The 18830-nt window shown below is 33.8% G+C and overlaps 1 protein-coding gene across 1 annotated transcript; it reads left to right on the forward strand.

Moving 5' to 3' along the window:
• The first annotated feature begins 966 nt into the window (after window positions 1-966).
• LOC132552807 (uncharacterized) lies at window positions 967-10395 on the forward strand. The gene is made up of 7 exons (XM_060217002.1): window positions 967-1057; window positions 2712-2874; window positions 3656-3879; window positions 4390-4617; window positions 6125-6259; window positions 9308-9438; window positions 9751-10395. The coding sequence occupies exons 1-7, from the start codon at window positions 967-969 to the stop codon at window positions 10393-10395; spliced, it is 1617 nt and encodes a 538-aa protein (XP_060072985.1).
• The last annotated feature ends 8435 nt before the right edge of the window (window positions 10396-18830 follow it).

Here is an 18830-nt window from a genome sequence, read left to right on the forward strand (position 1 = left end):
TGTTTAATATTGTTACAACATGTGCAAATTCCTGCAAAGGCTGTGACCGCATGCGCTATTCTAATAAAGATGACAAACGGAAACGATTTAAACGAAATGTTGAATCGATTTTTATTGAAGACATAGATCGTTAATACAGGCTGGTTTCGTCTGTTTGTGTTTGCTCTCTGTTCTTTATTCTCACGTATCGATTTTTTTTAATTAAAAGACCGAAGTTTCCATTCCAATACCTTACGAACAAAATCCTATAACGTTGATCATAACGTATATCACGCAGCCATACTAAGTATTCCAATAATATGTATCAGCTGGGTAATGTTCTCTATCAATGATCTAATCTACTATAAGTAAAAATATATGAAACATTAAAACGTTCGTAAGATACTGCATTTATAAAAATATGAACCCTATTTAATCGGCGACATTTCCCTCATTATCATCAAATCAGTTAGAAATATATCAATACAAGCAATGGAACTCTGATCCAAGAATGGTGCTTCTTTATTATTTCCTACCTTTTATATATGGAGATATTGATATTTACCGAAGTTTTTGTAGGGAAATTGCAATATTGAGCACCATTTGATTTATACCCTTGTGAACTAATTGGAATTATTGGCACGATATGGTATTTATTACATGGTAGTTATATTCCAGTTTTATTATTTATATTCATGATTTAATAAATATTTACAGGCTAAACGAACCAATTAGTGGAACCTTGGTATTAACTTTGTTTATCACAAATAAATATAATGGCCACTTCTAATTTAAACATATTAAAATACATATTCAACACAAACAATACTTCTACAAAAGCCCCCTTATTGCTAAGAGAGTATGTACGACAGGTGCTAAATGTAAAATATTCTTATCGACGTTGTTATTGAATTGATTAGACACTGTCTCGCCCTGTAAATAGAGTATGACCACAATACCTCACTATATTTAAACATCAATCTTACGATGTGGATGTATGTGTACATGTGTTGCAGCTTCGTAATTCATCCCGTTTTTAGCAGTTATATTGATCACGAAGATTACAAGTTTTATGAAGGTAAGTTTCCTTAATCTTTTTGCCTGTTCCTATGTAAAATAATATCGCAAACACTTTGGGTGTCATAGAAAACTCGGGAAGGAGAGGGAGGAAATTGAAGACAGTTCTTCAAATGAAAGATTGTACATGTATACTGGCGGATTGGGGGTGGCAATTTTGTCGTCTCATGAATGTAAACGACAATTACATAAGTGATTTATTTCGTTGAACAACGCTAGAAGATAAGGCTTAACAAAAACTTTAAGACGATACCTGAGAACGTACAAGTAAATTTAACCAGGTGTTCCAGAACAAGAAGCGTCTTCCGCTTCATCGACCACAATCGCCATGATGATCTTGGTAAATTCGAAAGCAACAAGAAAATACCAATATTAGAACATAATCACAATACAAAATCAAAACCAATGGAACCAGAGCAAAATATAAATAAAAGAAATGTTCACAAGGAGCTTGAAAATGTACAAGAATAGACCAGGTGTTCAAAGAAGGGTAAATGTAGAATAGAAGTTCTTATAACACAGTAGGAGATTAGAGTGTGACATTTCCATGACTACACGGTCACCTTCATCTTATAACACAACCAGTAGGAGATTAGAGTGTGACATTTCAATGACAACACGGTCACCTTCATCTTATAACACAACAAGTAGAAGATTAGAGTGTGACATTTCCATGACTACACGGTCACCTTCCCTGGCCAAAGACCAGTGTTGACCGTACTTACACTGACGTAGGTAGTTAAGAGATGGTACAGAATCGACTAACTTTTTCGGCTGCTCTATAATCCTTTGTAAACTAAGGTCGAAAATAGTATGACTGAATGGTAAACAGATTATAGACCAAACAAATACACCAGATGGTAACAATGTAGTGTAGTCATTTCGGTTACGCTTTAATACTTGGTCATAGATGTGCAATAGTCTGCGCCCCTCGCCTCTATTAAGTAGTGGCCCGCTGCGCCGTATCTAGATGGTTTTCCATTACCAACCGTCTGAATGATTGTTTTCCCTGTCGACTATTTTGGAATTTTCTCAGCAAAATCACATCATTGACTGTGAAAATTCCAATATATAACGAAATACAGAACCATTTAAAAGTAACAATCTTTACTGTGATTATTTCGATTCGATACATACTAGATGTAATATTTAAGTTGATGTAACTTATGAGGATGTTTTACGTCATAGTGGTTTCATAGAAATTCTATTTCTTTGGGCAATTTAAAACTGAACGTGTTTGATGATCGTTGGTTTGCCTGTTTGTTCCTTTGTTGTATACCATGTGTTCATTTGAGAACCTGACATTACTTACTTGGATTGACCAATGTGTACCAATGTCGATGAAGCAGACGGCGCTTGTTCTTCCAGAACACGTGGTCTTTATTTCCTTGTACGTTTTCAGGAGTCTCCATGTAAATCTTCCTTTTGTTCATATACAGCCTGAATTTCCTCTTCTCTTTTTTTTTTTTTTTTTTTTTTTTGTTTTGTTTTGTTTGTTTGTTTGGGTTTTTTTATTTTATGTATTATTTATATCTATTTTTTTCAATTATGTTTATACGTTCGTATTTTCTTGTTATATTACATAATAGCAAACAAGGTACTAAATTACCACTTTAGAAATGGATGCATGCAAAATTGTATTATTTTTATTTTAGGGCAGTATGGTTTCACGAGGTATCGTCTACTTTTGGACAAATACAAGAGAAACACCGCATATGAAATATGTCAGCTTTATGGAGGAAACCTCATTCGTCCCGACAGTATACAAAAGCTACAACGTCTGATTCATCTCAACAAAGCAGTGTGGCAGTTTGAAATGTTTGTATTGGCCATTCAGTATGCATGAAATTTAGATTCATTGTTTTTTTCACGAGGCAGTTTTCAGGCATATAGGTCGGTATAATGTTTTCATTTAGAGAAGAACTGTCAAGTTTATTAATTTCCGTAGGAGATGTACTTTTTCACTTCAAAGATTATCTTAATTTTATATTATGAACTTTATTAATTTTACAACAGTGACGAAAAGAGTTCTTTTGAGGGGTCTTATTGTGGGAGGAAATCGGAGTATTCAGGAAAAACCCACGTGGTCGGGCAGGTGACCGCATACCTTTTCACTTTATTCCGGGGATCGAACCCTGGACGGCTAGGTGAAAGGCGATTGCGTTATCACTGCGCCATCCAACCACCTCTTAATGTACGAATCCATATGTCCAAGAACAGTTAAAATTGGTTTTATAAAGTAAATATATTGGGATATTTATTTGAAAAAACCAATATCCACGAAATTCTATTGTTTTCCTGTGACCCAAAGATAATTGAGTCACACGGAAATATGTGATTTTGCTGTAGCCTTTTTCAAATCGATAAATATATGTATCAGCATGGTTCTAAATGCGGAATTTATTTTCCGTTCCTAATCATACAGATGAACCATAGATAATCAAGTTTGACAAAAGAAGATCTTTATAGAGACAACATAAGCATACATATTTGTTCCTTGAAATGATGGGGATCAGATATTTGTGTATGTCTCAAACATTTCATCGGTCACATCGGAGACAAATTTGTAGATGACATATCAATTTCGTGTTTTTCAAAGGCATCATGATTTCTGGATTGACCTTGTACGTGAACCGGACACCAACACATTCACATGGACGTCTGACTGTACGGCTTTAGACCCATCAACTGATTGGCACTGCATGCTTCCCAACTTTGACGACAATCCCGATAAGCTATGCATAGTGTCGAAACATGGAAATTATTGGAATAGTAAGAATTGTGATTCAGATGCCATGGTCATTTGTGAAACATTGGAAATAGGTACGTGAATATTTCTTAAAACAACTCTCATTCTCCATCACAGATTATGCCCCACAATTTGTTTTCAATATTAATTATTGTTATGTATATTAATGCTTCGCCTGTAATATTTCATAGATTAATCGCATTAGTGATGTCGGAAGTGACAGTGACTAGATTTGTCAGTGTTAAATAAAGCTATGCAATGTGTCGGATATGATTTTTTTTCAGATTTGTCGTGTGTCGCCATGGTCTGGTTTCATTGTATTAATCTGCTAAAAAAATCCTTAAAACTGATTTGTGAAACTCGAGCAGATGACTTGAGGCATAACAACATAGATTTCATTAGAGGTTTTTAATTTAACTGACATTTCCAAACAGAAGAAAAATGTTCCGAAATATCGAGGACTCAAATTTGAAAACAAGTGGGAAATTGTTGTATAAGTTGTGTCTTTCTCATGCTGCGTTAGAATAAAGTCCAGATTTGAACCAGCTCTATTTGTATCAATGTGAATTAATTCTCTTTTTAAGGAAATCCCTGTTCCTATGGTTCTTCAATTAAATATCCGATGATCTCGATGGAAAATTTCACTATAATCACCTGTCATGAGAAATGTATTTCGGAATCAAATTGTTGGGCATATACCTTCTTCCAAGAAAGTTCATCGCCCGGGACTTGTGCCTTCCATTATGATGCCAGTAAAGAGACAAACCCACTTTATGCCGAAGCAACAACAAAACTGAAATACTGCTATGATGGTAAGATTGCCATAAGTACATTTATATTCGTGTTTAAAATAGTGCTTTATCACTTGTCTAGTTTTATTTTCCTTCTTCAAACAAAACGATTGATTTAGTTGTATAATTATTACATTATCAGTTAGGAGAAGTTGTTTTCGTCGCACTGACAGGTACTTGTATTTTGTGCCAAATTTCTACTCCTCTGTGAATCAGCGAAATGACTTCGGGTTAAAATTCATTTAAAAGTCTAATCTTTTTATCTAGAACTCGTATAACTCGAAGACCGCGTTTAATTCGAAGTATTTCGTCACTTTGATCATACTTAAATAGAATACTCGGATAACTCGAAGTTTTCCAACGGTCTCGTCGACTTCGAGATAACGGAGTTCGACCGTGTATGAAGAGAACTGTTGGCATGGTATTTGTAAGTATGAGATTTATTGGTTAAGGAAATGACATTACATTTTCTTCGTTTATCATATAATGTTTACATGCACTGGTCTTCAAAAGAAAAATGTAGGAAGATTAATGTGTTTCGATCTCATTTCAGATCAATTAACCTAAAAAATTTGATTCTAGCAAGCCTCTGGAAAACAAACTGAAAAAGAACACTGTGATAAGTTTTATAAATCACTGATATAATGGGAATAAATTGGAGATCCTTTCTACCACGTGATCAGTATTTGACTGCCAATTTTTCAGCAAACGTGTTTTTTTTTCGTTTAATCTTGCTGTTATATCTGTGATCTCTGTCATGACGTCATGATATGATATACATGAGTGTGGTACAGTTTCTTTATCATATCGGTGTCACAATGTGCGAGTTTCTTATATGTATGTCGGTACATGCATATTCACAGATTCGAAAAAAAGAAATTCTGACAACCGAGCTCCCTTCATGAATATACTTCTGTCTACAGAAGTAATTATCACAAGTTACATTTCTTTCCTTTTAGACAAAGTGGGAACTTAAAACTGGTCTCTGCTACAAAGTATTACAACTCTCTTTATCTCAAACAGCTAAAAATTAATTCAACACAATTGTAAATGTACATATTTTAATGGTTATCGTGTTTCAGCGTTTTTTATTGCGATGAATCAAATAAGTACACAGTAACCGAAAGTTTTGCTAGCATTTTACGTTTAAGAAACTACCTGCCTACACTTTTGGACCGTTGATAAATTCGTTGATGTGGAACTATAATGCTAAAACGAAAATATAAATTTTCATCGGGTTTCATTTTCACTATTTTAGAGCAGAGAATAAAATCTGGTAAACCGAGAATTCACATTTTCTGTAAATGAAGTTACTGAAGAAATTGTCGTTTTTTATGTGACTGCACATAAGTCATATGATATTTTTTAAAGACAAACAAAAAATAAAATATAAATAAAAAAACAAAACAAAAACATTATTAAGGTATCGTCAGTCTGGAGTGTAGTTCATGAGTTTAGAATGTAAATAAGGAGATAAATTATCGATGCTGTCATTATTTATTTATAACTCGTGTTTTGTTGTTTTTAGGAGAGCTGGTGGAGGCGATAGATCAAACATGGTCCATAGGAACAAATGGTGATTTAGATGTGCCCATTTACAACTGCACATCAAATACCTTAACCTACTTTCAGCCTTACTACTTATCACTTGATCTATATAATGGTGGGTATTGTTTATTTCTTGATATTCGTTATTGGGTCACAGTTGTGCAAATGTTATGACTAAATGGCATCATCATCGATACCCTATGGTTTACGATCACTTTTGCTCTCTGCACCCCTGGAACATGCCATGGCAAAATCGAAATCACAAGCGAAATAATTTGATTGGTTCCAGGAGAAAATCAAAGTACTGAAAGTAATGAGAGGCTAAACGTATTGAAAAATGTTCACAAATAACCGCAAAGATATATTACTTTCCTCATACTCCTACACTTTGGAATTCAAAAATTACTAAAATAAGAGAACCAGAGGCTATTTGTCTTAATTTTAAGCGATTTTATATCTTCTTTAAATCTTATTTAAAATTTGACGACAATAATGTGAACAAATCAAAATAGGTAAAAAAAATAACAAAATACACACAACCATATATTTATCGCCAACAAGCCAAATGATAAATAGCTCTATGATGGAGTTGACTAAATAAAACCTTTGAAATACCCAAGATGTTGAAATTACTCTCCTATCAATATGAGGATTTAAACAAATCGAAAGGACTTAATACCTTCTTCTTTATTTTGAATATATTGCAAAGTAATAGTCCTTACTTATCATGAATATATTTGTAGTTGAGGAAAGTAGATAAGGTGTACACAGCATTTCAGATGGATTAAAGTGTACCGTAAATTTGCGGGTATAGTGCGCACTCGGGTATAGTGCGCAGGTACTTTTCTGGGGTCAGATTAAAAAAAAAAGTTTTCTACAGAAAGATTAATTGATTACTGGTTACCGCGATGAAACGGTTGTGGTTTGATCCATTGATAATTAGGAAACCACAATCATCGTGACCCGAACATATTTAATTACCTTACGTAAACAAATTCACACAGGTATCTGACTTAACAAGCATGAAAGGCTTGGCTAATTGGATAATTAACGGTTCTTAACAGGTAACAAACACATCGAGTATGAGGTAAGTAATTACATTAAAGGTATTTACATGGCCACTCTTCCTTGAAGTTTCATGGTTAGAGTTTTCTTCCAGTGATTATGTCTATAAAGACATAGTTCTTTGAGATTAAACCAGACTTCCATATATATATACAAAATTTACAATATTTCCGCTATAGCTACTACTATTTTTGATCTCCAATGCATTAGATAATGTCACCATGACACGCTAAATGAATAAATATGTTATGGAAATATTTCGTTCTATTTAATTGATAATTATAAACATGAATATTTTTAGATTTTTTTATACGCGCTTTGTTTGAAGGAATATTTTCATTTCAAGGAACTTTGATACACATTAACAATCTTTGAGAAATCAGCACAATCAACCTTCATCAAAAAAAACTAAAAGACAACAGAGTCAACATCATGATCATTACAGTATTAAAAATATATTATTAATAAATCATGAGCACCAAATGTACCTTGCCTACGAAGCGCAAACTTTTTATCTTCAAAAACTTGAAAAAGTGTCATGGCGGTGGGTGTGAAAAACCTGAAAAATTGTCATATCGGCGGGTGTGTGCGTGGGCACGGGGAGTAATCACGTGACTTGTAATGATCACGCTTTCGCCAGAAGCGGCTCGCCTCGGAGGTAAGTTGACCTTAGTTTGATATGATAGCTTGTGAATTTGAAAATAAGACATAGCCCACGGAAGATGTACATATTCCTTTAGTTTTTTCCCCAAAGGACAGCATTAAAACATGTGTAGTTTCTGTAAACACTTCGACAAAGTGTCGAGCGAGTTATAATTTTGTGTTGATCACACCTATTCTTTTATCCTATCGCTGGCGAATTTGAACGAAATCACAAAATTAACGTGTTTCATATGCAATTTTCCATCGTCCACTTGATGTTGCTTGCAAAAGATTATCAATCCAACAGTGAATATGTCTGTAAAACCTGTAAATTGACGGATCTGGTCAAATTACGTAAAATGATCACGCTTACACTATGTCTGTTGGTTGATAACGCTTACACAAAATTAAAATGTTAATAGTAATCTCTTCATTTTGTGGAATAATAAGTTATTTTAGCAATGTCCTTATCACCTGACTATGTCTGTTTATAATCAAAAATGTATCCTTTTGTCACTTCGGATTTTTTAGCATCTATCACCAAAATTGAAATATGCATGGACACCAATTATTTTTATTTTTTTCAGAATGACTATGAAAAAGACTCAGCTATGGCTTAACTGACCAAAAAGAAGATATTCAAAGATCTCAAAGATCGAAAGTGGTATTCGGTCGCCATTTAAAACGTTAAAGACGTTTTCAAGATCACCATTAAAGTCACCAATGACCAAAAAAATCAAATTGACAGGAAAAAAGTGTTCACCGTTCACAGGTTGGGTAGCGCCCCTCTTGAACATTACAAAGGCGCGTCATCCAACCTCAAAGCGTTTACCATATACCATTACGATAACACTAGATTCATTTCATATCAAAAGATCTAATTAGTCATGTCCACAAGGAGCCGCACATGGAACATTCAATTTTGCCACGACATGTTCAATGTGTGAAGAGAGCGAAAGTGATCGTAACCCCTGGAGTATCAGTTTAAATCATTACTTGTCTCTACCAAATATTTTTTTATTTGTATTTAAAGGTTATGTTTACTCGTGTGTCTTTTGTACCATGCAATTTTCCCTTTATGCAGTTATTGTCGGTTTTCGAACCTCGGTCCAGACATTATTACATCCATACTTCGAACACATGCTTATATAAATCTTAAACGAGTGTAATGAATGCTGTTGCAGTTTTTAAGGAACTATACCATTCGGAATAGAAATTCTATATATCATGGTCAATCTTGAATCCTTTCGTTCTAATTGTTTTTCGTCTGTTTATTCATTGGAATAATTTACAATTGTAACTGAGCGTTATTGACTAGTCTTAGACGAGCAAGTTAGCTGTATGGTACAGTTTGCTGTATCTAATTCTGAATTTTTATCAAAAATCACTAGAGTGTCTTTTGTACAATCTTCTACCTGAAAATATCACTATGATTTAATCAGTTTCGTCTTTTCAGATACGTGTTCGACTATGACTGTCACAAACGTGGCCACATTAACAGTCACGGATATGACAACTAACAGCATGACGGTCTTTATAACCGAGAGTCCGACAACTGTGGTCACGACAATAGAAATACCGACAACTGTTGTCATGACAACAACAGAAATACAGTCTCAACTCGTAACGACAATAATTTCTACTGTAGTGGAAGTTCCGACGACCATTGCAGTCACGACAGTCATTCCGGCGTCTAACGTTACTATAACGATAACACCTTCAAACGTTCCTGTCACAACTAAAGTTATCACAACAACGGCAGAGGTCCCGACAACGATCACCATTACTGAAACTCCTTCTGTTATCGTCTCGACTGTAGCGGTCACCGTTGCTGCGACATCAACAGTTATCGTTCCTACAACAGTTGTTCATTCGGAAGTTGAAACGCTTACCACAAAGGTTTTGATGACAACTGTTGTCATAACAACAGAAATACCCTCCCAACTCGTAACGACAATAGTTTCTACTGAAGTTGCCACAACAACAGTGGAAGTTTCGACAACCATTGCAATCACATCAGTCATTCCGGCCTCTAACGTTACAATAACGATAACACCTTCAACCGTTCCTATCACAACTGTGGTTTCATCTGAAGTTATCACAACAACGGCAGAGGTCCCGACAACGATCACCATTACTGAAACTCCTTCTGTTATCATCTCGACTGTAGCGGTCACCGTTGCTGCGACATCAACAGTTATAGTTCCCACAACAGTTGTTCATTCGGAAGTTGAAACGCTTGCCACAACGGTTCTGATGACGACTACAGTCCATGATAGCACATGGAGCACCGTATCTCCGTTAGCCTCGGCGGAATTGTCCCAGAGGTTAGAAAACATTGTAAAGAACCTTACGGTACCAAAGAAAAGCACAAACGCTTATCAGCGCAAATTGGTTTGTGCGGAAGACAGTCGTCTGTCTGCAATGTCTTTAGGCTATGTCGGCGTCATGCTCCTGCTTATTCCACTTGCAATACTTCTCTGTTTTGACATTCCATCTGCAGTGGTTCATATCAAGAAGCTCAGGGATTCTTTGCGGAGGTAAGAAGATGCCCATGAAAATATTAAGACATTCCTGGATCATCACGAACATATGTTGGCTCATTTCTGTCATTTCGTTGTTTCATTTTGTCGTTCCAACAAAACAATAAATCATTTTCGTCCCAGCTGATTATCGTCTTTTCTCAGAGACATAACGAAAAGACGACATAATGTCAAATAACGAAAAGGTGAAGTTGCTGTTTTTTCGGGGCCTCGCTATTTATCGTCTTTTCGTCTCGAGATAACGATAATTATCCATTATGTCGCCCCGCTGATTATCATCTTTTTGTGGGCACAAAATGATAAATTAAGTCTCTTCTCCGTCTGTTCTACTTAATTAATGTGTATTATGTATTCTACTTCTATCTCGGTTCTCCTTTTGAAGACATAGCATGGCAATGATTTTATCTTTGTCTACGTAATGCGTGTTATTGATGAAATAGTATACACGTAACATTGCGGAATGTTTTGTTTAAACATCGGTGTTTCAGGAGTTCGTTTGTTACTTTCTACAAGCCTTCGTTGTTTTCCCCGTTGTTTCACTTGAGCTTTCGTCGTCTTCACTGAGATGTTTTAATGGCAAAATCAGTCTACTAGTGAGTCCTTTGCTGTTTCAACTTGTAATAAGTGAGCAACGGTTTTCGTTTGGGAATATGATGATTATAAACCCGGAATAGATTTTTCGTCATCATAATTAATTTTAATCGCTCGTGTTTTCAGAAAGTGTACTAACCACCTGATGCTATGAGGAACTAATTACGGTCTGAATTGAAGATTTCAATGTGATAATGTTGTAGAGTTGACTGAATATATATGTGTGTTAAATAGTGTTGACATGTGATACTTGACAACGTCGATCTGAACAAGAACTAAAAACAAAAGAGGAAACGGAATTGAGAATGAAATGAATTTTTTTCGATAAGTGGCGTGAAAATTACCTCGGATAACGTCAAAATTGATGCTTAAATGGGGAAAAAATAAGTTTATTATCGTGAGTTCAGCAATTTCGGTTTATCGTTAACTTCAAATACGTAGTCAAGATCATTATTCATCATTATTCATCGTTCACCCGACAAAAGAAGCACACACTTCGTATAAACAGGTATCGTCTCCACATCGGTTCCGGAACGATATATATTTCGGAGCGCAATTTTGCCGAGCTTTGTCATATGAACTGCTGACCTGAAACAAACAAAATACTGAGATTAAATCCATTCACCGTGAAATATTATGAGTATATATTTGTCAAATTTATGTACTTTTTTAAATACACATTTTTACATGTCAAACATCCTCCTTCATGATGAAATAACCAATCAATCCATCCGCTGATGCCAGTGTTTTGTTGTCGTCTGTCAAATGAATAAAAAATTACCATGAATAATAGGGATTACCTCTTTGCAATGATGTACAGCGGAAGGCCAAACATGCACACCAGATATTGGAAAAATGGGTATTTTAAAAAGACCACTTTTGACGACTTATTTCTGATTTGAATCAACAAGCGTGATGTAGACCGACGGATAAAAAATAATTTTATTTTACCAGTTTGTGTTGTAAAAGAAGTTAACCAAGAAGCAAGGCTCAGTTCATGGAAAAAAGACCAAACGATAAAAACTCGAATCTCTTTAGAAAAGGTGCACACCTAAACACAGTTATTCACCTTTTGCGTTTTTTTTATCGAAATTTCATATCTGTTAAGTGATGATTTTACGTAACTGATGTGTACCTCTGGGTCACTGTAAGCTGACACAAGCGTTACAGATCCAAAATCACGCCTGCGATAGAGCGACAACTACAACAACGTTTAAACAAATACGCCCCCCCCCCCAAAAAAAAAAAATCAAAGTATAACATTGATGTGGACCCCCTCCCCCCGACTGCTCAGATTTCCTACAAATTCGTACGATGTACTTCCGGGATCTCCAAAGTCTTTTCATCTCAGTGGACGTGGATGAAATACTGAATTACCCAGAGAGATTGGCCTCTTGAACAAAATATGAACCATATGTGTGAGTTATAATTAGATGTACTCATTCTCTGTTGTTTTTATCATCCAGCACGGACCTGCGTTTAACACATCACTATTTCAAACTTTCATATGCTATCATTTGGTTTAACCATTTAAACTTTTTTTTTCATTTGACTACTTTCTACTACAAATAACCGTTTAATTTGGCTGTCAAAATAACAATTAAACTAATTTAATCCCTAATGCCCCTATTAACCTAACGGTCAAAATCGAACAATATCTAAATCTCAACCAATCAGAGGCCACCATTTGCCTTAGCATGGTTGTCAGGTCAAATGACCTGTTTACAGTTACTTGTTACCAGGGTAACCAAACTTTCAGGGGGAAACAAGAAAAAACCTGTACTATATGTTCAATTGTACTGTTCAAACTTTTACTTCCAAAATCCAAGATGGCCACCTGTCGGCCAAAAAAGGTACAATGCACAACTAGGGACCAAGGGGAACCTGCATATGAAATTTGAGAAAGATCCATCCAGTACTTTTCCAGAAATAGCGGTAACAAGAATTGTTTACGGACGGACGGACGACAGACCACGGACGCAGGGCGATTTGAATACCCCACCATCTGATGATGGTGGGCTAAAAATGCAGATCCGGACAAAGTTGGTCTATTAAGAGATTATCAAGGTAATTTCAAATATAACATCCTCCGTTTTCTGCAAATTATCATATACATGTATAGTGTATGAAAATTGTGATTTTTCTTTAGTTATGTTATAAGTGCTTCTCGAGATCTAGATCTTGACATTTCTTTGGATCACTTTGAATTCTTCTCATTCGCCTACTAGGTTTCAAACTTAAGACTCTTAACATAGCTGACGAACCCTAGAAGGACAAAATAGCTGTATGATGTAGTTTAATAACCATTTAGCTCTACTTTATCTATTTCTAAATTTGTATTGAAAGGCGCTATTCCCATGTTGTCCATCATCATACAAATGTAAAATGTCTTATCGTTAGATGCTGTACGGGGTATATTTTTCTCTAAGCCAATTACAACTTGCAAGTCAATTGGCTATAACTGTTGACAAAACCTATTCGTTCCTACAGGAAGGGTGGGATTTTAATGATTTTGCTCTTTTCCCCATTCTGATCCCCACTCATCCCGCCCCTGGGGTCTGACGCCTACCATTTATAGAAAAACTGTTTCCTTTCACCCACAAACGCTTCAGACCAAATTTGAGCAATAACCATTCATTCCTACAGGAGCAAAATTGAATCATTCCTACAAGAGGAGTAGGATTTTAAAGAAGCTGCTCTATTTCCCCTGTTGAATCCCATTCCTCCCAACCCAGGGGACCCCGGAGACCTAATGTTTATTCAAGATTGATTGCCTTCACCCAAGAATGCTTCAGACCAAATTTGAGCAATATCCATCCTTTCCTACAGGAGGAGTAGGATTTTAAACAACTTACAAAATGTTCCCTTATGGGTCTGACCCCTCAAGCCCTGGGGCCAAGAACCAGTATTTATATCAACTTGGTTCTCCTGCCCACAATGGTGTTTTTTTTTTTTTACCAAATATGGCCAAAATCTATCAAGTCCTTCCTGACAAGTAACTTTCTTAGTAAACGGTAGACGAACAACGGACATATACTGTTCCGTGACAATAGCCTACGGTCCTCTGGCCCTGGTGGACTAATTATGAAGTCTATTGAACTTTTTACTATTGCTCCTCCCACTTTGATTTTTGATATTTGTTTTGGCCAATTTAGATCTTTTGAAGTTGCCACCTAGATTACAATAGCCCAGGCTCTTAGAAAATTGACAGTACTAGAGTAGGAAACAGCTGTAAGATGCAATTGATTAGACTCTACTATATCAAATTCTGAATTTGTATTGAAAGGTTCAGCACATTTGTGCCTCTTACATAAAATCATTCAGGTACTGTTAAAGCATAATTTTCATGGGCTTTTTATTCTCCTTGATTTCATCATTACTCTTTATCCTCAAATTCATGTCCATGGACTGTTAAAATTAATATAATGTGTTTTATCTAAGTATAAATATTTATCTATGAAATCAAGTGCCCAAGAAATATTGATTTTACAGTATATTATGTATATGTGAATTTGCTAACAGGACCAAGTTTGCAAAAGTTTCATATACTAGGTATATTAATCACTAGGCTGAGAAATGATGAATTACAAAACCAGTACTTGTATGATTTATCTTTAATTAAACTGTTAAATTCATACCAAAGATGTCATAGTTAACACATTTTTTGAAATAAACATCCTTGTTTATAATTTACCATGATAATAGTATGTTGTTGACAATACTACTACCCATCCTTTTCTATCCTTCTGTACAAGCACAGCAAGTATTCTTTCAAACACAAAGCACAAACTCAGAAAAAAAATTAAAAATTCAATCATTTCAATATATGAGTCAAGATTTAGATAATTTAAATAACTGTTGAAGCACACTAATAATATTTACATTTAATTTGTATCTGTTTGACCAAATTGTTCATTACATCATAATATGATATACAGATGGTAAATGTATGTTTTTAAATAGATGTTACCTGTATATACAATATTTACATTCTAGGTTCTTACAAAGAACAATCAATGTCCCTGTGTAAAAGTGTTAAATTACTATAATTCTACTTAAAAACATTTCATTAAAATTTTTAAAACTTTTGTTGTGATAGTATTAAAAGCGAATCACAAACCTCTAGTTCAAAACAATAAAAAGTAAAAATCGTACTTTACAGAAAACAACACCACTTGAAAAACCACTTACACTAATACTCCATTTACAACAAGCCTTCATACAATGTGTTAATCTACACGACCATAATAATGTGATAATCAAAAAATATTATGTATTGAAGTTGAAAATATTACTTGAACTGCATAGGATAATAATTTATCCCTGTATGGTCAGAACTATACCTTCATACCAGCCTACAATTGAAAGTGGTCATTTTTCACAACTGGTATGCTTGTCATTGTATAGAATCTCTCACTCAACAATCAGGCAAAAATTGTATTGCTTCAATTAAGAAATATAATCTTGAAAATGTAAATGTTTTTAGCTCATGGACTTTATGTACAGTGCAATGTTTCAATGTCAAAAACAACTATCAGGGTATATGTATTGTGTAAAATAAGCTTAATAACATGCTTCTCTGTGGTGTTCATGTTTATCTTTCTGCAAAGCAGACAACTTTCATTATCCTTTTCTCTTTCAACCATGCGGGAGAAATAATGCATATGCAAAAATAATTTGTCAAGCTCTTTAGAATAATATTTTGAATGCATTTCTTGTCTTAGATGACCTTCATGAAAATCAAAAAATTTTGAAAAAAATATGCTTATGAATGAATTTATGCTGAAGTTTCTTGGCGTAGTCATTTTCACAGAAAATTTTGATAAAAAATGAATAATAAGGTCCCTGTACCATTAATAAGCATATGCCAAATTCTAGAAGCAAAAATTGTTAATATTTTTTCCAAATTTCCTAGTTTTCATATGCCTGTGTAAGAGTTAATCAATACAGGATAGTATGGGTCGAGTGAACTATAAACTTGAGATCAATGCAATTATCACACAATTTACATACACAATCTGTTGACAAATTCAACCACATCAAAATACCTACACTATTCCGTAATTACATTTTACCTGAACATCATAATTCTGTCTCAAATTTGCCACAAATCTCACTTTAACTTTAAGGATATCATCAATTTTTAAAAAACAAATTTTTCAGGAGGAATTCATTTTCCACATATGATTAAAATAACAATCTCTTTACTTAAAATTCAAAAGACAGAAAAAAAGAAAAATACTATTGAAACCAAATCTGAAGTTTGATATAAATGGAGTAAAGATAATTTCTGGGGCTAAATCATTAATGTTACAGTGAGTCGATAAAAAGATTCCTTCCATCAACTATCAGGGGTGTATTATAGATACCTTGAATGAATATGAAATAGTATTAGTAAGTATTCTGATGAATGTTATTTAATATCTATGTCTAATTTTCAAAATGAATCGTTTTAAACCCTGATTAATGCCATCAAATGTAACCATGACAAAAATATATGATAGGTTTCCTGTCTTCATTGAGATTCTCTTGATAATAATAAGTGCATCACTATAGAGCTTGAAGTAAAAAATTCATTTGCAGTCAAATTTAGGAATAAGATGAAAAATTGTTAAAGTCAAACAATAGATGAAATTGCATTATAATATCATTACTGTCCTGTTAATTCTTCAGGCATGGAAATGTAATATTTTATATTTACCTATCAATATTTTACAATACTACAAAATTGAAAAGTTCAAAACACTTCAAAATATTAATGAAAATCTATGAAATTATATCTTGCTTTCCCAATACTGGAAATACGTAATTGTATCACAAGAATTTTCTACGACATACAAAAAATATAATTAGAATCAAAACCACGGAGAATTTATTTGAAATAAGTATTGAATGAAATAATATATCATTTAAAACATTTTAAATCATATTGTTTGTTTACATTTCCATGTAAATGATAAATAACTATAATGGAGCAGTATCCTAACTAGATGCATGAATTTTGATTATCACATTGAGAAAGATACTGCCAAATGATGAATAAATTGATTATGGCATCAATGAAAATATTTACAGTGGATCCAGACTACAAAGTAATAAAGGATTTGATAATTCAGATGGAAATTTATGGCAAAGTCTGGGAAAAGAGAATCAATCCGAAAAAATATTGATGGAACATCAGCGCGAATTGTATTTAGGACAGCAATAAAAGTTCTTTAACAAAAGCTTTTGTCGGCTGTTGTAAGATATTGAAACAAATGAAGCATCAGTCAACACAAGTCTAACCCTATAAGATATGCATATGCATTTCTACTACAACTTAAGTTAGTATATCATGTTGTACAACCTTATGGAGTCTTGGACACATTTCCTACACAAGGAATCATCAGCACTATAGCTTGTCTTTGGTAAAAGATCTATATGTCTTGTATTTAAGAGGTATTAGAATTTTAGGAATATGGTAATGCAGATGAGTAATGGACAATCTTATAAGCCAATGCGATTTCTTTACAAATTTTACAAAACATTGCCAATTTCTGGTAAAATATTTCCTATACTTAGAGTTAAACTAGTGTAATTTATTATGAAAATGCCCCAATTTTAAGTTTTACAGTCATTCTGGGAAAATCACACTTTCAAGAAGGAATAAAAGTGATAGGATTAATAATAAATGATTGTTTAAAATGACATCAACTCCTGTTAGACAATTCCAATAAATCAACACACGCGATAAACACTGTATGGATGTTTATATAGGGGAAAACAGATCAAAATATAAACGTTTGACTGAATACACACATCACTCAACACAAAAACCGAAACAAGTGCACCACTTTGTAAAAACAACAATCACGAAAAGACTAAAAACTCATACTTGCAATCATATATTTCGAAATTATTTATATGAATATTAATTTCATATTTTGCATATTTGCATGATGGAAATCCTTTTTTTATTGATTAGAAACTGCATATCTACAATGAGGTAATAGTTTTCACACCTGATTGTAATGTTTAGCAACTGAAATATGATAAAACAGAATTAGCATCAGTTTCTCGATCTTTCAAAAATCCTGATTCAAAAATAAGTTCAAAACTCAGTTCCAAATTTAAACAAGAACAGTTAAACGAATAAAAATCTTATTGAAAGGTATTGAAAGCTGGAGGTGAGATTAACAAATTGTGAATCAACTTGTGTTTGCATTCCTCAATTGATATATAACTACTGCCCATGTTTATATCAAAGTTCATTGCAAGTCTTCTGAATTTTTTAATCTACAACATCAGTGAATTATTTTGTCAAAAGGTAATTCTTAAAACTTCTTTTTTATTTCCAAAATTTAAATAATTTTTAATTTTAGTAATATTTTTGAATATCCTTTAAAAAGCAGCGCAGTAATTAAAACATCCAAAACATTTCCATATTTCTTGACATTTCAGGAAATTTATTATAATAATTGCTACAATAAGAAATTATAAACAACAAACTTCACACTTTGTTATAAATAGAAGTCCAATAATTAATGTGACCATGGTCCACTACAAAGGTATGATATCACATATTCATGCATAAAATGATAAAATTAACATACAACACTAACTCTCAGAAACATTATAGAATCACAATCTAAAGAGAGGGGAGTGTATATCATTAAAGCTTGTTCATTCTAGTCATTTCCCCTTGAACTCGGAGTTTGCACTAATTCAAACCAACTGTCTCTTGTGTTATGTAACATTTCAGAGCATAATAGTAATAATTATATTTTTGATGTGCTTTCCTCTTAAAAATTTTACATCCCTGTGAAGGGACAATACATGAGATAACCTTGAAACAAATGAGCATAG

This window comes from Ylistrum balloti, unplaced genomic scaffold, assembly GCF_031769215.1.
Source record: "Ylistrum balloti isolate Yb309-2 unplaced genomic scaffold, AGI_CSIRO_Ybal_v1 Utg370280, whole genome shotgun sequence".
In the NCBI taxonomy this organism is placed as follows: domain Eukaryota; kingdom Metazoa; phylum Mollusca; class Bivalvia; order Pectinida; family Pectinidae; genus Ylistrum; species Ylistrum balloti.

What these genes read in the sequence shown, in the direction of transcription:
- LOC132552807 (XM_060217002.1), top strand. Translation starts at nt 967, where the DNA reads ATGTGGATGTATGTGTACATGTGTTGCAGCTTCGTAATTCATCCCGTT. An exon ending in TTGTGAAACATTGGAAATAG is followed by an intron (nt 3,880 to 4,389) that starts GTACGTGAATAT and finishes TCTCTTTTTAAG; the next exon opens with GAAATCCCTGTTCCTATGGT. An exon ending in ACTGAAATACTGCTATGATG is followed by an intron (nt 4,618 to 6,124) that starts GTAAGATTGCCA and finishes TGTTGTTTTTAG; the next exon opens with GAGAGCTGGTGGAGGCGATA.